The 16,696-nt window shown below is 40.6% G+C and overlaps 1 protein-coding gene across 1 annotated transcript in view; it reads left to right on the top strand.

Moving 5' to 3' along the window:
• Nucleotides 1-5,498: 5,498 nt before the first annotated feature.
• The window catches only part of CRYBG3 (crystallin beta-gamma domain containing 3), a gene marked incomplete at its 5' end in the record, with an annotated part of 65,361 nt that continues 54,163 nt past the window's right edge, over nt 5,499-16,696 (top strand). Inside the window, one exon of the mRNA XM_082488430.1 lies at nt 5,499-5,656. Within this exon, the coding sequence (XP_082344556.1) occupies nt 5,499-5,656 (158 nt within the window). The remainder of the gene's footprint in view (nt 5,657-16,696) is intronic.

A 16,696-nucleotide genomic window follows, 5' to 3' on the forward strand; every position in this document is an offset into this window, starting at 1 on the left:
GGGAAATCTGCTGAAAAATGTGCAGTAGTGACTCATTGTGGGGATATACTAGTCTGCCAGCAACTCAAGCTATTTCACTGTGGATTTTTTTTTAGCATATTGCTGTTCAAATTGACCAAGATGCTCTAATTGTTAAATGAAATACAACCATCTTAGCTATGCTGAAAGGTCAAAGCTAAGGCTAGGAACATGGTTTATTTTCCAGTAATAGAGGTGGCAGTGCCTAAACATGCTACTTTGTGCACCAAACACTTTAATCTGAAACTCTTAAACTATTTCTATACGCTATCAAACAGAAATTCTGGAGCAGTGCTGTGACCATTTCTTTGATGAGTAAATTGAGATGTTGGGGTTAAATGGCTTGTTGAAGGTCCCTGGGGTCAGTCAGTGATAATCCTAAAATCCTTATGGCTGGCCGTTTTCTCTCACAACTGCAGGTGAGATGGGGCGGTTAAAGTGCATGAGCGTATCCGTGCAATATGCAGAATGTCTTCCATCAGCAGCTCCCAGTGCAGCAGGACAGATGGTCAGTGAGAGGTCTCCACGTGGCTGTCTGGAGTTTCTGCTTTGTAATGAGCATTTGTTCATTGGGGGTGCAATCCGAAATGTCTGGCTGTTGTGGCTGGAAGCTAATTCTTTGTTCATGGAGATCTGTGTTTTAATGCTGTTAATGTTTTCATTTCATTCACTCGTTAGGGCAATAAAAGAGATTGTATTCTTGGCAGACAGACGTAACCCCTGCTGAATGAGAACCTCTGGCAATTTGAACTTCTGCCACTCAACTGCTGAGAGACTGCGGCTACCAGGGCGGCTGTTCCCAGCTGGTACAAGGCAAACCTGGCAAAGCAATCCCTCTTCAGGGTGCTGTTGCACCGCTGGAGCTGCACTTTGGGGAGGCTGTTCACACTGGTAGGAAACCCTGTGCCTGACTGTGTAGGTGCAATTAGGCTTTGAGCGTGTGTCTGTGCTACAGTCAGGAGTGGATTACAGCCTGGAAAACATACCTAGTCTACCATTGAATAAATTAGCTCAGATAAGAATCACACCTGAGACATAGCATCATGAGCTTGTCTTCTGACTCCTGGCTGCCAAGCTTCTCTGCAGCGGTTGCTCCAGCAAGGTGAGACTGCGCTACCTGACTGTGCAGTAGATACAGCTTCATTTATCGCTGCAGTCTCTTCAGTCACCTGATTTAAGTCGTAATCTTGTTTCACGCTCAGTTGAGCTTCCCCTCTGCACCAGCCTCATTGCATGTAAGGTCACACGACCATAGGATAATTCAGGTTGTAGGGACCCCAGGATGTCATTTAGCCCAACCTCCTCCTTAAAGCACGCTTAGCGATAAGGTCAGACCAGGTTACTGAGGGCATCCCCAGTGAAACTTTGAGTAACGAGCTGCTAAAGGAATAAAAGCTAATTAAAGCTTTATGAAGCATGTCACAAACAGGAAAGCTCATGGAGAGTGGGAAAGGGGAGGCAAGGGGGAGACTGGTGACAGTCCATATACAAAAGGAGCAGATAGACAGCACTACAGCAGGAAAATTTTTTTCCTTGCATCAGCAAGGATCTCAAAGGAGATCTGGCAGGTAGGTTTTCATCCAAAAACTATTGTTTCCGTGGTAAGCCTGAGAAACTGTTCAAACTGCTGTGACACTGGAAGAAGATTTTTATTTTATTTTTTTTAGCTGATGACATGAAGTATAATATGAGAGTCACCAGTATTCTTCCAGTGTTGTGACTATCAAACTGCTCAAGCATAATTGCAACACAGATGCAACTGCTGTCAAGGTCAGCTAAAGGCTCTGACTGTTGAAAACTGGTGGGATATACCAAGGAAGGGATTTCTTTGGGTATGCCCTATGCCCTTGCCTTTTTTCCCTGAGAGTTTGCTGGGAGCTTCTGTCAGAGAGGAGCTCGGAGAGAAGCGTGGGAAATAGTAAGTGAAAGTTATCATGGTGTTGCCTCGTGGAATTGCCATCATACTGCTGTGTTTGTCAGGCGCTTGTGCCTGAAGGAAGGCTCCTGCTGTGTTAAAGGCTTACTGGCTTTACAGATCATGTGCTTTCCTCTGTGTAATTTAAATATGCCATTACCTTAAAATACAAACTTCAAAATGTGTAGCAGGAATGGTTTTGTTTGTATAATGGCTAAACCGTGGTTCAAGCTTTGAATTGAGATTTTATGGGCAAATGATAAAACACCGATAGCTCATGCTGTCTTTTATAGCAAAGGCAAAGAGGAGCAGGAGGAATAATATATGGAGAGTAGGATTGATTATATTGAAGGGAAGAAAGAAGGATTTGCATAGTTTCTCTGTTGGGACTTAATATCCATGTATAACTCGATGTAAGCACAGTGTAAATGTTCTCCAGGGCGTTTTTTATGCAAGACACTACTACGTTATGGTTAAAGGTATGGCAGGGCCCTTTCATATCAAAACTTCCTGTTCTTTTGATTTACCAAAAGTTAAGGAAAGGAAGATTAAAGAGGAAGGATTTAGTCTAAATAGATTACTGTTTCTGGAAACAGAGACTACAAAACATCTTTTCATGCGGGACATGAATTATGCTTACAAAGAAGCAGCGCACAGTCTTTACAAGCGTTATGTCTCAGAGCTGCTAGGGGAGGAATTTCACATGTAGAGATTTAGCCATATATGAAGTATCAGTTCCTAATAGGAAAAAACCCCACTGGTTCCTGAATGCAAATGACTTTTAAAAAAACCAGAAGAACCAACCACAACAAAACAACAAAAACCCATAATACTAAACTGTTGACAAGTTTTGAATGTAATATTTTCTTTTATAGTGTATACATTTAGCTGTTAACTTCATAGCTATTATAGTAATGAATATAAATGGTTATGGCCCATAATGGTTACATCTGCGGAGAAAATAGTAAGTGCATTTCCTGCACTGAGATACTCTTTTAAATCCCACAAATTTGTGTGAATGATGCTAATCACAGAACAAGGGAGAAATGCCTTCCCTCACTTAGATCAAAAACTGGTATTGAAGAATGCTGAGGTATTAATCAAAGTGAAGGAAGAAACTATGACAGTAGAACTTTGAAGTTGACTACAGTGAATCATGTGTATTATCAAATTTTGGAAATTTATTTTTTTCTTATTTCTGTTTTGTATTTCTTTATGCAAAGTACTTAGTTCCTATGAGATTAAGTATTCAAGAGATGCATCCCAGGTTTGCATGTTACTTGCATAGTTTTTCTAGTACTGAAGATAGCAGCCAGCACTATAGTACATATGTACGGTTGTCGTCTTTTCCAGGGGTGGGTTTGGGTAGAGTTGACTTGTAAAGTAGTAAATCCCTGAACAGTGCAGGGGTCACTACTACCCCTTGTGACGCATCAGCTATTGATTAGTGCAGTATGTGGGGAAGCAGGTGGGATTTGTCACAAGTTTACTTAAAAGTTTGATGTGGTTGTTTAAGTGTCTTGCTTGTATGAAGAAAATAGAGATTATATGGATTTCTCAAGGGCAAATTAGTGCCATTCAATTTCTAGCCTTGCATAATTCTGTCTTCAACATACACATCTGATCACTTAATATTAAGCAATTGCATCTACTCTGTGTATGAAAAAGGTGGAAAAATGTTGCTTGAAGATTAAAGACCACTGCTACAATATCACTAAGTATAACTTGCCAGTTTTTAAGAAGTTGCTGTTCCCCAGGGATTAAATTGTGTTTATTAAAACAGTTTTTTCATTATTAACATGATTCTAGATGGGCTATTAACAAATAAGCCTACTTGCTTATTTTAGGTTACTTGAAGCAAATATATCTTCAAGTTGAAATAGGATTTGTGACCTAATGAAGAGAGTAGCTTTTTGCTGAGATTGGATGGGTAGGTGTTACCCAATTTGAAACAATTACTCTTATCCAAAGTTGTTGTTGACACAATTAAGATTAGCATAGGACTTTTTGTTCATGTTTTCCTTTCCTACTCCTGTTAAGCAGAATAGATTTCATCTAAGAAAAGCTGGGGTAACTTTATTCTGTTTTAATACACTGTGTTGAAACACATTAAAATGACAAGGATTGTACTGTAAAGATTCAGCACCAATTGCATATGGCACCCACTATGAAAGGTGAGGATGAGGGGAAGGTGCTCCCCAGAAAATTTTAGTCCAGGGAAAAAGCGTTTGCAGATTGTGAAGCTGAAAATGTGGTTACATGTCGTGTTTGTGAAGCCTACCAGTGAAGCTGCACGATCTTTTTGGGCAGATCGTCTTGGCATAAGCTTGGGCAGCGGTTCTTGGATCTGTAACAGCAGCTAACACCAAGGAAATTCAAGGGCATAAATTGGTGAGGAACAGAGCTTGTTTTGCCCCTGGAGGCAGATGCTCAGCCGAGTTGAAGGGAAAAATGAACAGGTGGTTTAAATGAGGTGAAGCCCTGCCTTAGTACGAATTATTTTCAGTTAGCTGATAGAGCTGACCGGCAGTTCAGAGGGTCATGGATGTGCAGGGGTAGTGGTGTGTAGGACTTTGGTTGTATGGAAGTCTGAAGTTTAAGCATAGTAGACTATGGAGCTGTGTGAGACTACAAATAGATTTGGAAATACAGCTGGGCAGTTAATTGCCTGTGGAGTTGAAGGAAAGCCAGCTAGAGGGTGCAGCTTGGGGTTGCTAAAGATAGCGGGTGGGATTAATCTCTGGCACGTGAGTTGAGTTCGTTTTATCCAAATTCTGTTCTTGATTCTCATGGTTCTTTTACAAGTGCAAATTACCTTATGTTTTAAGGCTGTGGCATTTTTGTGTTTTGCTATAGCGTTCTTGAGTATATTTGCAAGCCAAAAACTGTTCTATCTCACAAGTGCATATAGATTTGTTAGTGAAGCTGTGCTTTTTGAGCAGATTAAAGTCTGAATTGCGAAAAATTGTTCCTTGCTTCTTCCTTGTTTTTTTTTCCTGCCAGTTGAAGCAATTGTTCTCTATCTGTCCTTCTGTATTTTACTTCCACAGCAGCTGCTTTGTGAATCTTCTAGCCTATGTAGTCATTTTGTCTTTTTGTAGAATAGACCTTTTTAGTTCAAAAAGAGAAGAAGAGAGCATAGGGCTTTGATTTTAAGATGAACCTTTAAACAACAGATCTTCTGAAAGGAATACAATGCATAGGAGCAAATTAAAATTAAGGAATTTAGGAATGTGGGAAAATGACAGGAAACATCTTCTTTATGTGCTTCTCCTATTTATCTTAGGTTTGTCAAAATGAAGAGAAGAACCATTCCACAGAAGAGCTTAGCAAGTCTGAAATCCAGGAGGAGCTGAAAAAGGCTAATAGTCTTCCTAGTTTGACTCCTGGAATCAAAACAGCAGATAAAGACAAGCAACCTCGAGAAGGTTTTTTTCATTTTCTTGGAAGCTTTTTTAATATTGCAACAAAATCTTCTTTGGTAGAATCTAAACCCTCCACCTTCCAAGATGAACCCAGCAGATGTGAAAAGGATTTACAGAACACAAATACCCTTCCGGAGGACATGCAGCCAAAGCGTCGGAGAATTGAAGAGCCTCTCTGTTCTACAGCTAGAATAAAAGAGGATTCTGTAAATAAAGATGATGCCATCTTAAATAATATTGGGAAAGATATCTCACAGGATCTGCAAGGAGGCTGGAAACGATCTGCAGATACACAAAAGTAAGTTTTATAATTTAGTAATAAATATCTTAATGTTTGTGTGCATGTGTGTACACAGAATTACCTTGACTAAGTTCTGCTGACTGTATGACAAATGACTGTCATTTCTAAGGATGGTTGGCTAGTCCCTGACTCGACTTCGTGCAAGACTTTAGTAGCAACTACCTGAAATAACTTTAAAGAAGTTTTTCTAGAAGTCTCCTGACTATGGATAGATCCAGTGTAGACTAAGTGTTTATGGGAGGTTAAAGATGTTGTATTTAGAAATACAATTAGTATTGTAGATCTGCTTTAAAGAAAAAAAAAGTGTAAAGAGCTTATTTCCATCCATATTGTGGACTAAATAAAGGTTTGAATGTCCTTTTTATATCTCACTAGTTCAGTGGTTTTACTTCTGCAAGTAATGTTTCCTTGTTTTTAAATTATCTTTCCTGGTTTATTTGACTTGGTGATTTTTGCTTATGTGTTTTGTTTCCCCTTGTTCTTTGGGGTTTTCCTGTAATGTAAAGAAAGTTATATAAAATACTTAATGAGCCTAAAAATGGAACATCCTTAACAATCCTGTAATGTTTCCAAAAAAGATCTCCAAAAAAATGGTGCCAGGGGCACCAATGTGTGTTTGAGAGTAGAGAAGCAAAAACACTGGCTGTGGTCCACACCATATATTATCTTTCTGACTGTGGCATAAACATAAGTAATAGTATTCCAAAAACATTTGTAGCTGTTATGTTGAATATTTGACTATATGTGGGCCAGTACAACATAGTTTTGGAGTTAGATGTGTATGTATGCATGTGGTACCTGTCCAGTTTTTGATAGGTGTGTAGAGCACTGACTTGTCCACTGGCAATGAATCTGTACATAACGTTTACTCAGATTCTCAATACTGCCCAGGATATTTATTTCAAATTTAAGATGAAAGTAATGATTTTGGGTAACCAGTAATTATATTGCAGTGCTCCTGCTTGTATTAGAGTGGGCCGATGGACTGAGAAAAAACACCTTTTTTTTTTCTTCTAAGTTTTAAAACTAATTTGAGTTATGCTCAGTATATTTATCTGTGTCATGTGGAGTGTTTCACCTCCATGTAGGAGGTCAGAGATTCCCAAAGTAGCCACTTAATGAATTTCATCTCCAGCACTCTGTCCTTATTTATTATTCAGTAAACTAATGATTTTAGGTGTCTGTCATTCACCATTATAGTATAAATGTAATTGCTGAACAGGATATGAATAGATTATGTGATACCCGTTCAGGTGAACTTAAGACTGTATTTCCACCACCAAAATACAATACTGTTTGTAACTAATAATAATAATAATGGTTGTATTCTCATGAGTACTCTGGTTTGGTGTGTGATGTGGTCAACTGGTTTTTATTACAGAGTCTTACCATAGTAGCACACATCGACTGACACTTTTTCCAAACTGCACGTTGCAGCCTAGCACCACCACTTTATTTACCATGATAGAGAAGAAAATTTCTCCTCCCCTTAGTTGTTACCTGGAGAGGCCCAGGAGCATTATGTTATTCAGTCTAGTTCCTGAACAAACTGTATTTCTTAAAACCTGTTGGACAGGCTGGCTTGCTCAATCAGTCTCTTGCTGCTATTTCTGTAGTGTGCTCTGCAAACCGGCAGGTAAGTCATATGCCATTGTGCCAGGGGCTATGCAGGGATAGAAGAAAAGCCACTCCTTGCCTCAAAGAGAGCTTAGTCAAAAAAGACAGTAGACATTAATAAATCTTTTTCACTTTTTACTTTGTTTCGTGTAGTTTCTTCCATATTGTATCTCAGCATACTTTCTGCTGTACTTTCTGCAATGTTTGCTCTTTTTCTTGTTCTCTCCACCCACAGCTACTGATTGTATTACTCAGTTTGCAGTAGTAGTCTGTCGTACATGCAGGTTTTTTTTTTCCTTACTCTCTTCCCCAACCAAGTCAGTGCTCTTATATGCTGTACTCCTCTAACTTATCTTGAGTCTCTCCTGTCTATTCAGACAAATATGAATCTTGGAGATTCAACTGAAGGCCCAATATGTGGTGAAATAAACATGGCATTCCGTGCCTGCTGTGAGTGAGAGGCAGCCTTGGGCAGCCCATACAAAGTCAGTCTTTCTCTTTTTTTTCGCTCCAGTCCCGTGGCTGGTGCACATCTTTCCTTCCAGGTAGAAACCTCTGACTGCTGCTGGCTTTTCAAAGTAGGACTTTCCCATTTCATTGATGCCTATGGGCCTGTAAATAGGAGCGGTGGAAGTGACAATGTCTTGGGATTTTCTTTTTTTTGCTGCCCTGCTCATTTTATACTGCTGCATTTGAGTAGGCCTTGAGCAGTAAATGGATAAGGTGCTGGGCAGTCTGTATGCACAATTCAGAGGATCGGATGGTCTCAGTCTTCATTTGCTTCTTGTGAATTCTTCTTCAGAACAACGTGGATTAATATGTTTGGCATTAATAGAAGCTTACAGAGTTTGGAAGGTGTGGGTATTAACTCACTGAAGTGACCTCCTTGCTCTGGGCAAATATTTTAAAGTTATTTTGGATTTCTTGAAATCAGATTTGCAGTTGGCATTTTCACTTCACCATATTTTGACATTGTCCTATATTGTTGGATAACCTATGCAAATGGGTGTAGATTTTTCTCAGTATAGTTTACTTGTCTCATGGTCAGGCAAGCATATAAAGATGTGTGTTGCTAGTTTGGAGGTAGGGGTAAGTTGGTCTATATGCAGAATTAAGTTTTTCCATGGAAAATTACTTTTTTAAATGGAAGAAAATTTGTGGGGTTTTTGTTGTAGGTGCTGTAAAATCAGGCAAACACTAAACCAGTCATTTTCCTTTTGAGCACATTCTCAATAGTACAGTGTACATTCCTCCCTTTTTGGCTCAGGATGCACACAAGTTAGACAATCTCTGTGTAACTTTTGTGTATATTTTTCTCTGCCTGACTACCCAATGTGAACTGTGTTTCTGGAACAATTAGTAAAGAGAAATTGAAATGACAATGCGGAAGCAGAAGTTTGCACTGTTTACCTTTTAAAAAGTTTGAATCTAGGATACCTCTTTTTTCTCTCATGGAAGTAATTATGCCAGGTTGGTTCTCTTTTTGTTTATAAAAGTTTAAAGGATATAGAGCAGTTTTTTTCTCTTGAGTACTAGCTAGCTTCCTTACTAAATATACTAACTGGTATACATTTAGCATAATTAGACTGTAAAAGTGTCCTGATTGCTAAGGATTGGCTAGATAGTTTTGTAGAAAGTACTAAGTAGTTGGAAGTGGATGCTAAAAGCACGTGAATAATGATAGGGAGGGGATGTAACACAAAGGAACAGGAAGGTCTGTGGATACCATGAAGGGAAGGAATGGTGTGAATGTGGTCTTCTGCTAATTTCTTGAAGATTGGGTCCCAAGAGACAGATGAGACATGCTAGTGATCCATATAAATTCAAAGGTACTATTGATCACATTGATTGTTGTGTTGAACTGTAATTTTAGCATTTAATGTACAGGCAAATTGAAGCTGAGGGCTTTACAAATCCTTAAGACCACACTGTTTCCATCGTCATAAGGAACATTTAAATGACTGTTAATTCTAAACTACTGTTAAATATTAAATTAGAGTTTATCTGTGGTTAGGGAGGAGGTTGCAATGATAAGTGAAAGAGGGACAGTTGTTAGATTGCATGATCCCCATTAGAGTTGTTTAAAAAAAAAAAAAAACAAGCAACCTTTCAGAACTAAAATACCTACCAAATAGTCTCAGATGCCTCTACTCAGACAACTCCATTAACCTCATATCCTTAAAGCAATATTTTGGAAAATACAAGGAAATCAGACTGCTCTGACCTGTAGACTGAGGTTAGTTTTGCCCTCAGTGGAAGGCCTGCCACTTGGTAAAGACTCAAGTTTCCAGGCCTTGAGCCAAAAAAAGAGGAATTCATGAGCTCAGTCTGTGGAGTACATGTTTGTGAGGGACAAAATGTGTAGGTCACATTATTCCTCCATCACGCTGACTGGTTAGCTCAGAGGTAATTGTACCTTAAGGATTCCTGCTCCCTTTAATCCAGACAGTGGCCAGTGATAAAAGAGGAGCACAGAGGACAAAACCATGATAAATTTGGCAAAGTCTCTTGACAACAATTACTGTGGACAGTAACATAATAATTGCAGCACTGAAGATGGGTGAGGAGAGTTGAGTTGGCTAAGTCTCCAGTTATTGCATCCCTTTAACTGATTAAATAAACCCTAAAAATAAAACCATGGAACAGTGGTGATGCGCTTCACCTAATTTCTCACTGCTGTAAGTCTACATGAGAGAGATCAAGATTTCATAAAGGAGGTGACAAATATGAAACATGGGTTTGCCCCCATTATCTTTCTTATAATGTAAAATTCTTTAACTTACACATATATTGCCTTTCACTAGCAAGCAACGATTTAGCTTCAAAATTGAAGCTGTTTCTCTGAGACTCCTGAGAATGGACTTCCTGCAGTGCATACCTGCCATCTTCTCCAGAATACCAGTCATGATAATAGGCAATACTCTCTCCAGGTGACTAAGAACGTAACTCTATTTTCCTTCCCCCACACACCCCAGGAAAAAAAAAAATAAATTACCCAGATCTGTTCTATTGGCTGTTTGCCATTTGCCTATCTTCTAGTAGATTTTTTTAAAATTTTTGTAACATCCAATAACAATAAGTGGATGTTGGGTATAGGGATGTGCAAAACAATAGCACTTGTGAAACTGCACAGCTTGTTCTGGAGTTCAGCAAGAAGACTTATTACATTGCTGAACACGGGTGATTAGATGAAATCAAAGTTGTACCCACTGTAAATGTTTTGATTATAAAATCCTGACCACTGGTTAAGATGCTAAGACCCCAATTCAATAAAATATTTAAGGTCCTGACTTTTCCCTACTGTTATGAACCTTGTGGACTTGGAAGTGAGAAAGAGCTTCCAACCCCACAACTGCAAGGATTTTCTAACTGTAGGTAGAAGAGGAGAGGGGGTGATTTCAAAAGCAAGTGCTCAAAACAGTATGCTTTTACACTTTGCACCCTACCAGGAGCCAAATCCACATAATCATTTAGCGAGAGCATTGCAAGCTATTTCATTCAGAAAGGGAGGTAGCCTTGAGGAGAGACAAATTTCAGACTGTTTACGTTGTTGGGTTTTGTGAGGGGTTGTTTTTTTTTCTTTATTTTAAAGTCTACTAAACCTGTTGCTATACATCTAATTTCATAGTATTTCCTATCTTAGTACTGTCAAAAATCCTGTCCTTTTGTTTTGCTCTGTTAGGAATACATCTGATAAAATCCATCAGGTCTACATAATTCTGGTTAACATGTCTGTTTTGGAGCTTGTCATTCATCTTTGTGTTACTATTCAGATGCAGGCTTGTGGTGATACAGAAACATAGCTCTTAATTTGTCTGATGGATTGTGTATTGTGGTTTTGATTCAGTCAGTAGCGGCAGCATTCATCTTTTGCTATAGATGCCTTTGGCAGACAATCAAGAGTAAATGAACAGAAATTAAATTACTTAATTCCAAGCGATGGTCTCGCTAGGTAGTTCCGGAGAAATAATGTAGAAGAATGGGGAATCTGCTGCTGCATTTGCTGAAATCAAATCCACCTTCTGGTCAGAGCTGCATCCTTCTCTGTAATTGCCTACCCAGGACCTATTTTACATATGGGACATGAACATTTAAAACCATAAGCATAAACACAGCATGGCAGTGTCCATCCATCTTTGAAAGCATCTGTTGCATGATGACAGTAAGAGGAAAACAAGAGCACTGTGTTGATTACTTTATTATAATAATACCTGTATATTCCTATTGTACAGACAAATATATATAGTTATATAATAATATACAGCCTGTCAGAGATAGACAGCTGCTTCCCATGTAGTGAGAGGTTGCCTTGATGGTGGATCTGTGGAACACCAGGACAGCTGTGGACCCTGGGTGGTCTTGCCAGCATGCGCCCTGCATGCCTGCAAGCACTGCTGTTCGGACCTAGAGCGGTTATTTTTGGGTTTAATTCAGTGATGCGCTTTGCTACACAGGCACTTGAAGCAGCACAAGGAGGAGCAAGGGGCAGAGGTATGCATCTTGGAGTGGGGAAATGGGGAGGCAGGAGAGGGACATAGTAATTCATCTTCTGATAGCTTTCTGACTTCTGCCTTCAAAAACCGACTGTGGAAATGCATAGTTGTTCAGTTGCAGGTGCTCAGATGGACAGGGAGTCATTGCTGAGAGTGACCTGTAACCACTTGAGGGAGGGATATAAACTATGTGGGTAGCTCCACCTTTCTAGGATAGCCAAATGTGGCCCAAAATTGATGTGGATGGCTGTAGTGGGGAAGGATCAGGATCATCCTGCCCCTGATTCCCTTGGTGAACTGTGGAGGGAGGCCTCCAGCAGTGATGTACGCAAACTCCCATGGAAGGATTTAGTGTTAGGTCACTAAAGAGGAGGGCTTCATTATTCTTAAATCTTTTAGTCCAGACACATCTCTATGCATACCTTGGTTTGAACAAGCTACCATTTAACACTACTCACAGACTTTCAAATTTTAATGAGACTGCAAGCCTCTGTGGGTCACCTGAGACCTTGTCAAGATGGGTGCTATGCTGAAATTTAGTGACCCATTCCGACAGTGGGGTGGGTGAATTGCAGGGCTCCACTGTAGGAGAAAGGCAGGCCCAGACCTGCCTGCCAGAGAAGGGTACCTGCCCAGAGCTGGGACGTGGGCCAAAGGAAAGGTTCTTGTTGGCACCAAAGCAAAGATTTCTGTGTTTCTGAAGGATGAAAGCTTCGTAGTTTAAGAGTAATTCATAACAGATGCATGTTGCAAAATTGAGCCAAATTAATTAAGCTGGAAATTAATTCACTGGGTTGTTTTTTCCACTGAACTTTTTAAATGGGGTTTTTAAACTGTTTTCTTAGAAACAGCATTTTACAGTGTGATTTTTGAACTTAAGGAGCTACTGGGCCTTTACTTGTCAATAACAGCTAAATCCTCACACCTTTATCTCTACTGTTGTTGGGGTGGCAAGTAGCATCAGAGAGAGGGTATCGCTAGGTTCCTGCTTTAAGTAGGCAGGTGGGCTGCTAGAACACCACATAGTCACCTTTGGTTGCCTCTTCAGAGCACACACAGCGCCTGTGTAATGCTCACAGGCAGGTCCCAGTCTAATCTCCTGCTGATATATCTGTTTAACTCCCCCTAGCATCAGTGTTTATGAAAGGGATAGTAATCTCCTTGTTTCTGGCATCCCGAAGTACAACCCTTCTGTTTCCTTAACGCATCTGAAGCTACACTCTTGCTTGAGAGTAGACGGATGTCCTAGCTTTAATTCTTTGTTACATATGAGGAGAGGCCAAGAGGAGTGGCTTTCTTCAGCCTTAAGAAGAGAAGGCTAAGGGGAGACCTTACTGCTGTCCTCAGCTCTCTCCTGGTGGCCTTAGATGAGATGGAGGCAGACTCCCCTCAGAGACATGCGTTGTTGGGATGAGAGACAACAGGAACATGGGATATTGGGAAACATGTCTTCACCTTGAGGGTGGTCATACCCTGGGGCATGTGCATGGGGCTCCTGTCCCAAAGGCCCCTCCTCAGAGGTGCTTGGAAGTGGTAGGACAAGGTCCCAAGCACCTCAATTAGTTGACCCAGCCTGGAGCAGCGGCTGAACTGGACAATCTCCCACAGTCCTTTCCAGCCTATATTACAGCTCTGTGCCTGAAGGGGAGGCAGTCTCTCACAAGATAACTTTATGCGATCCAGCTTCTGAATGCGATTTGCTTTTCATTGGGATTTGCAGCATCTTGTAAACACTCCTTGCACATCAGCATGAGGCAGCACATGCCGAACTGCTGCAGAAGCAGCACAGGCCATGCTTGTCCATGCTGCCTGGAAGAGGCAGGTCAAAGACATTTGAGCACCTGAATATCTTGACTGTGACAGAGGGCAAGGGAGGGGGAGCTGGCTGACCTACGTGGGGTGCAGGGGGTGAGGGTGGCAGGTAGGTGTCCATGGATCCTTCCCACAGGTTCACGGCAGAAAGGTTGGCTGCTGTTGGGTACTGGGGAAGCATGGCAGTGGAGACCTGGGAGTGATCCCAAGCCCTTCATGCTGGTCTTGGTCATGCAGCTGTCGATGTTTTGGGTCAGCCTCGATCTGTGCTTTCTTCCTTCATGCTGAAAGCTTAGGATTGCTTTCCAAGATGTGGAAGATAATCAAGTAGTATCATGAAGGGCAAGGGGAAGGAAAGGCATTCCTTCCAAGGTCACAGAGACTACATTTGGTTTTATTAAAATTGTTAGTGACTCTTAATTGTCCTTATGGAACATTAGCTTTGAAATTTCCTGCAGAATCAACTGCGTGCAGATCACTTAGTTCAACCAAACTTTTGACCTTTTGAAATATACATTGTGAAGTCCCACGACACTAGGTATTTCAAACTTCAGATTAAATCATGAAGCTATCCCCTCTGGCTAAAAAAATCATTTTCTTTCATCTAAGTTGTATATGGCAACTTTTCAGTTAGCCCACAGTGTCTTTTTTTAAGTAAAGCTTTTATTTTTTCCATTTATGAAGATCTGACATGAGTGTAGAAACCAGCTGGCTGGCTAAGTTGGATTCCACCAGAAGGTTTTTCAAAGTGACTTTAAGACTGTTTTTTCCAGACAAAGGACCATAACATAATTTAAAAAAAGATGCCACTTAAGTATACAGTAGGAAAAAAGCTAAGTGGAAAAAATTAAAACAAACAATAGCGTAATTTTATAATAGTCAGGGAGGGGTAGATGGGAACCACAAGAGAGACACTGATTTAGATCAGTGGTTTTCAGCCTGTAGCCTGCAGATCTCTCTGCTCTGGGATCTACTTCTGAAGGGTCTATGAGAGGAGATAAGGGGAAACATGCACATATATGCTTGAAAAAGCAGCAGACTGCTGGGCTGGGGAGAAAATATCTGGAAGAGTGAGGTATGAGGGGAAAAAATGGCCATTGCATGTCTGGGGAGAGCCAAGTGTTGCATGCTGCAGAAACAGGCCAGCCAGCAGTGTGCTTATGCTCCAGTACTGCTGAGCCTGAGCTAGTGAGCCCAGAGCTAAGCAGGGTTGCTGGTTGTAAGGGCTTTCTAGTGCAGATGTCATGCTGTGCAAATGAAGCTGGGCTGCCTGGGGATCTGAGGTGCTGTACCAATGTAGTGGTGTATCAAGCTGTATGATCTTCCTCCATCTTTTTGAAAATAGTCTAGGGTTGTCTGCTTCCTACATTATTGTATGGTACAAATGTGAAGATTGGGGGGGGGGGGGGGGTCACCATCTCAATGACACACACTTGAAAAAGATGCAAACGTCTTTATGGATGCACTGAGATGAGACATTCGAAGCAGTAGGTTTCCTCCTGCTTCAGGGTTTCAAAACCAATAAGATTATTTTATAACTAATGCCACTTTTTGGGGAAGTTACACAAGTCGTCTGTCATATGAGACTCTCCTCCCTTGAACTTTTTATTTCTCTTTCAGAATAGAAAAAATCTCTACAAGCACCTACTTTTGACAAATTTAACGTAACTCATGTTGACATTCTCTCTTGTTGCTGTCAAACGGTCTTTTGTGAAACTGAATTAAGGCTTTATAGGGAGTTGAATAGCTTCCTGTGAAGAAGGGAAAGAAGAAATCTCCCAGTATTTGAAATATATGACAGAATACACACTGGGTTCTGTGTATAATCAGGCTTTCATCTGTATTATCATAGGAGTTAAAAAAAAAAAAGAAATGGCAGAGTTTTTAAGGTAAGTTCTGAACTGACATACTCTTTTGGTGATCAGAAATGAATTGTTACTATAAATGTCTATGAAACAAGTCTCTAGTGACACTTTCAAAAGATTTTCTGTGACACAGCCAGCTCCTAAATGTGTTTCATAAGACTTACAGCTGAATTGCTGCAGCCGCATAGGAACTTGGCTTTTCATTTTTTCAATGTTTTGCTGTTGCATGCGAGCGTTCAGATTGGACACACTGCTATGTGCTCTAAAAGTAAATGCATTAGGAGTAAAAGGTCTGTTGGCAATTTTTTTTAATATGCTGAGCAGCAAATTCTTCATCAAAGGTTAGAGATCTGGAAGTTGCCATGTCTGTGGAGGAGAGGTTGGTTCCCTCTTAAAATAGCATCCACTGCAGAAACTCTTGGTAGAGGCAAGTCTGCAGGAAAGCAGAGCTGTGTGTTATGAGACGCTGGCAGAAGCTAACTACTGGATGAGCTCTACAGCTGAAGCGGTGCTTCAGTTAGTCAGGATTGGGTTTGTGTACAGAGCTGTGTAGGGCAGATTGCTGAGTCTTTCTCAGACTTCATATTGATCAATCAGAGCATAAAATTCCCTCAGAAGACAAATGGAGAGCCCAAAGAATTGGGAGAAATGATAAAGGCACGACATAGCCAAAGCAAAATTTCTGAGTATGTTTGTTTTGCCTGACTGTGTGTTATAAATGGTATAACTTTTTGTTGGGTTCTGTGGCTCAAATCAATATGAATATCGGACCCCGTCATGCTGGGTTCTCCTTGTCATCCCTGTGTAGGCAGTATTCTGTAAAATTACTTTATTCATCCTATTTCTGGATGCTTTGGATTTGGCCACTTCCAGCCACTGGGTTAGCAGACATAGGGTCAGACTGGATAAGAGTTGAAAGGCTTTGTTCTTAGTTTAGGTGGGGGCTGAGGCAGAACGGAATTTAAGCACAATCTGAGCATCTGCTTTGTCCTAAGGTGAATAATGGAAATGACGGGCAGTGACAATATGAATGCGACCGATTTATGTGAGAATTCTTTAACCAACAAAAAAGGGGGAAGGATAGAAGTGTTAGAGAGAAAGGTGAGTATCTGTGATATCTGTTAGTTTGAAGAAGGGAGAAAACCTGCCTTTTCAGGAAATTGAAAGTGACTGCCTCTGAATTTATCCTTAGTATATCAGAAAGAGCAGTGATGGATGAGGATCACAGTTTTTCCATGGTGATTCTTTTG

Source organism: Vanellus vanellus (assembly GCF_965231255.1).
Source record: "Vanellus vanellus genome assembly, chromosome: 1".
In the NCBI taxonomy this organism is placed as follows: Eukaryota; Metazoa; Chordata; class Aves; order Charadriiformes; family Charadriidae; genus Vanellus; species Vanellus vanellus.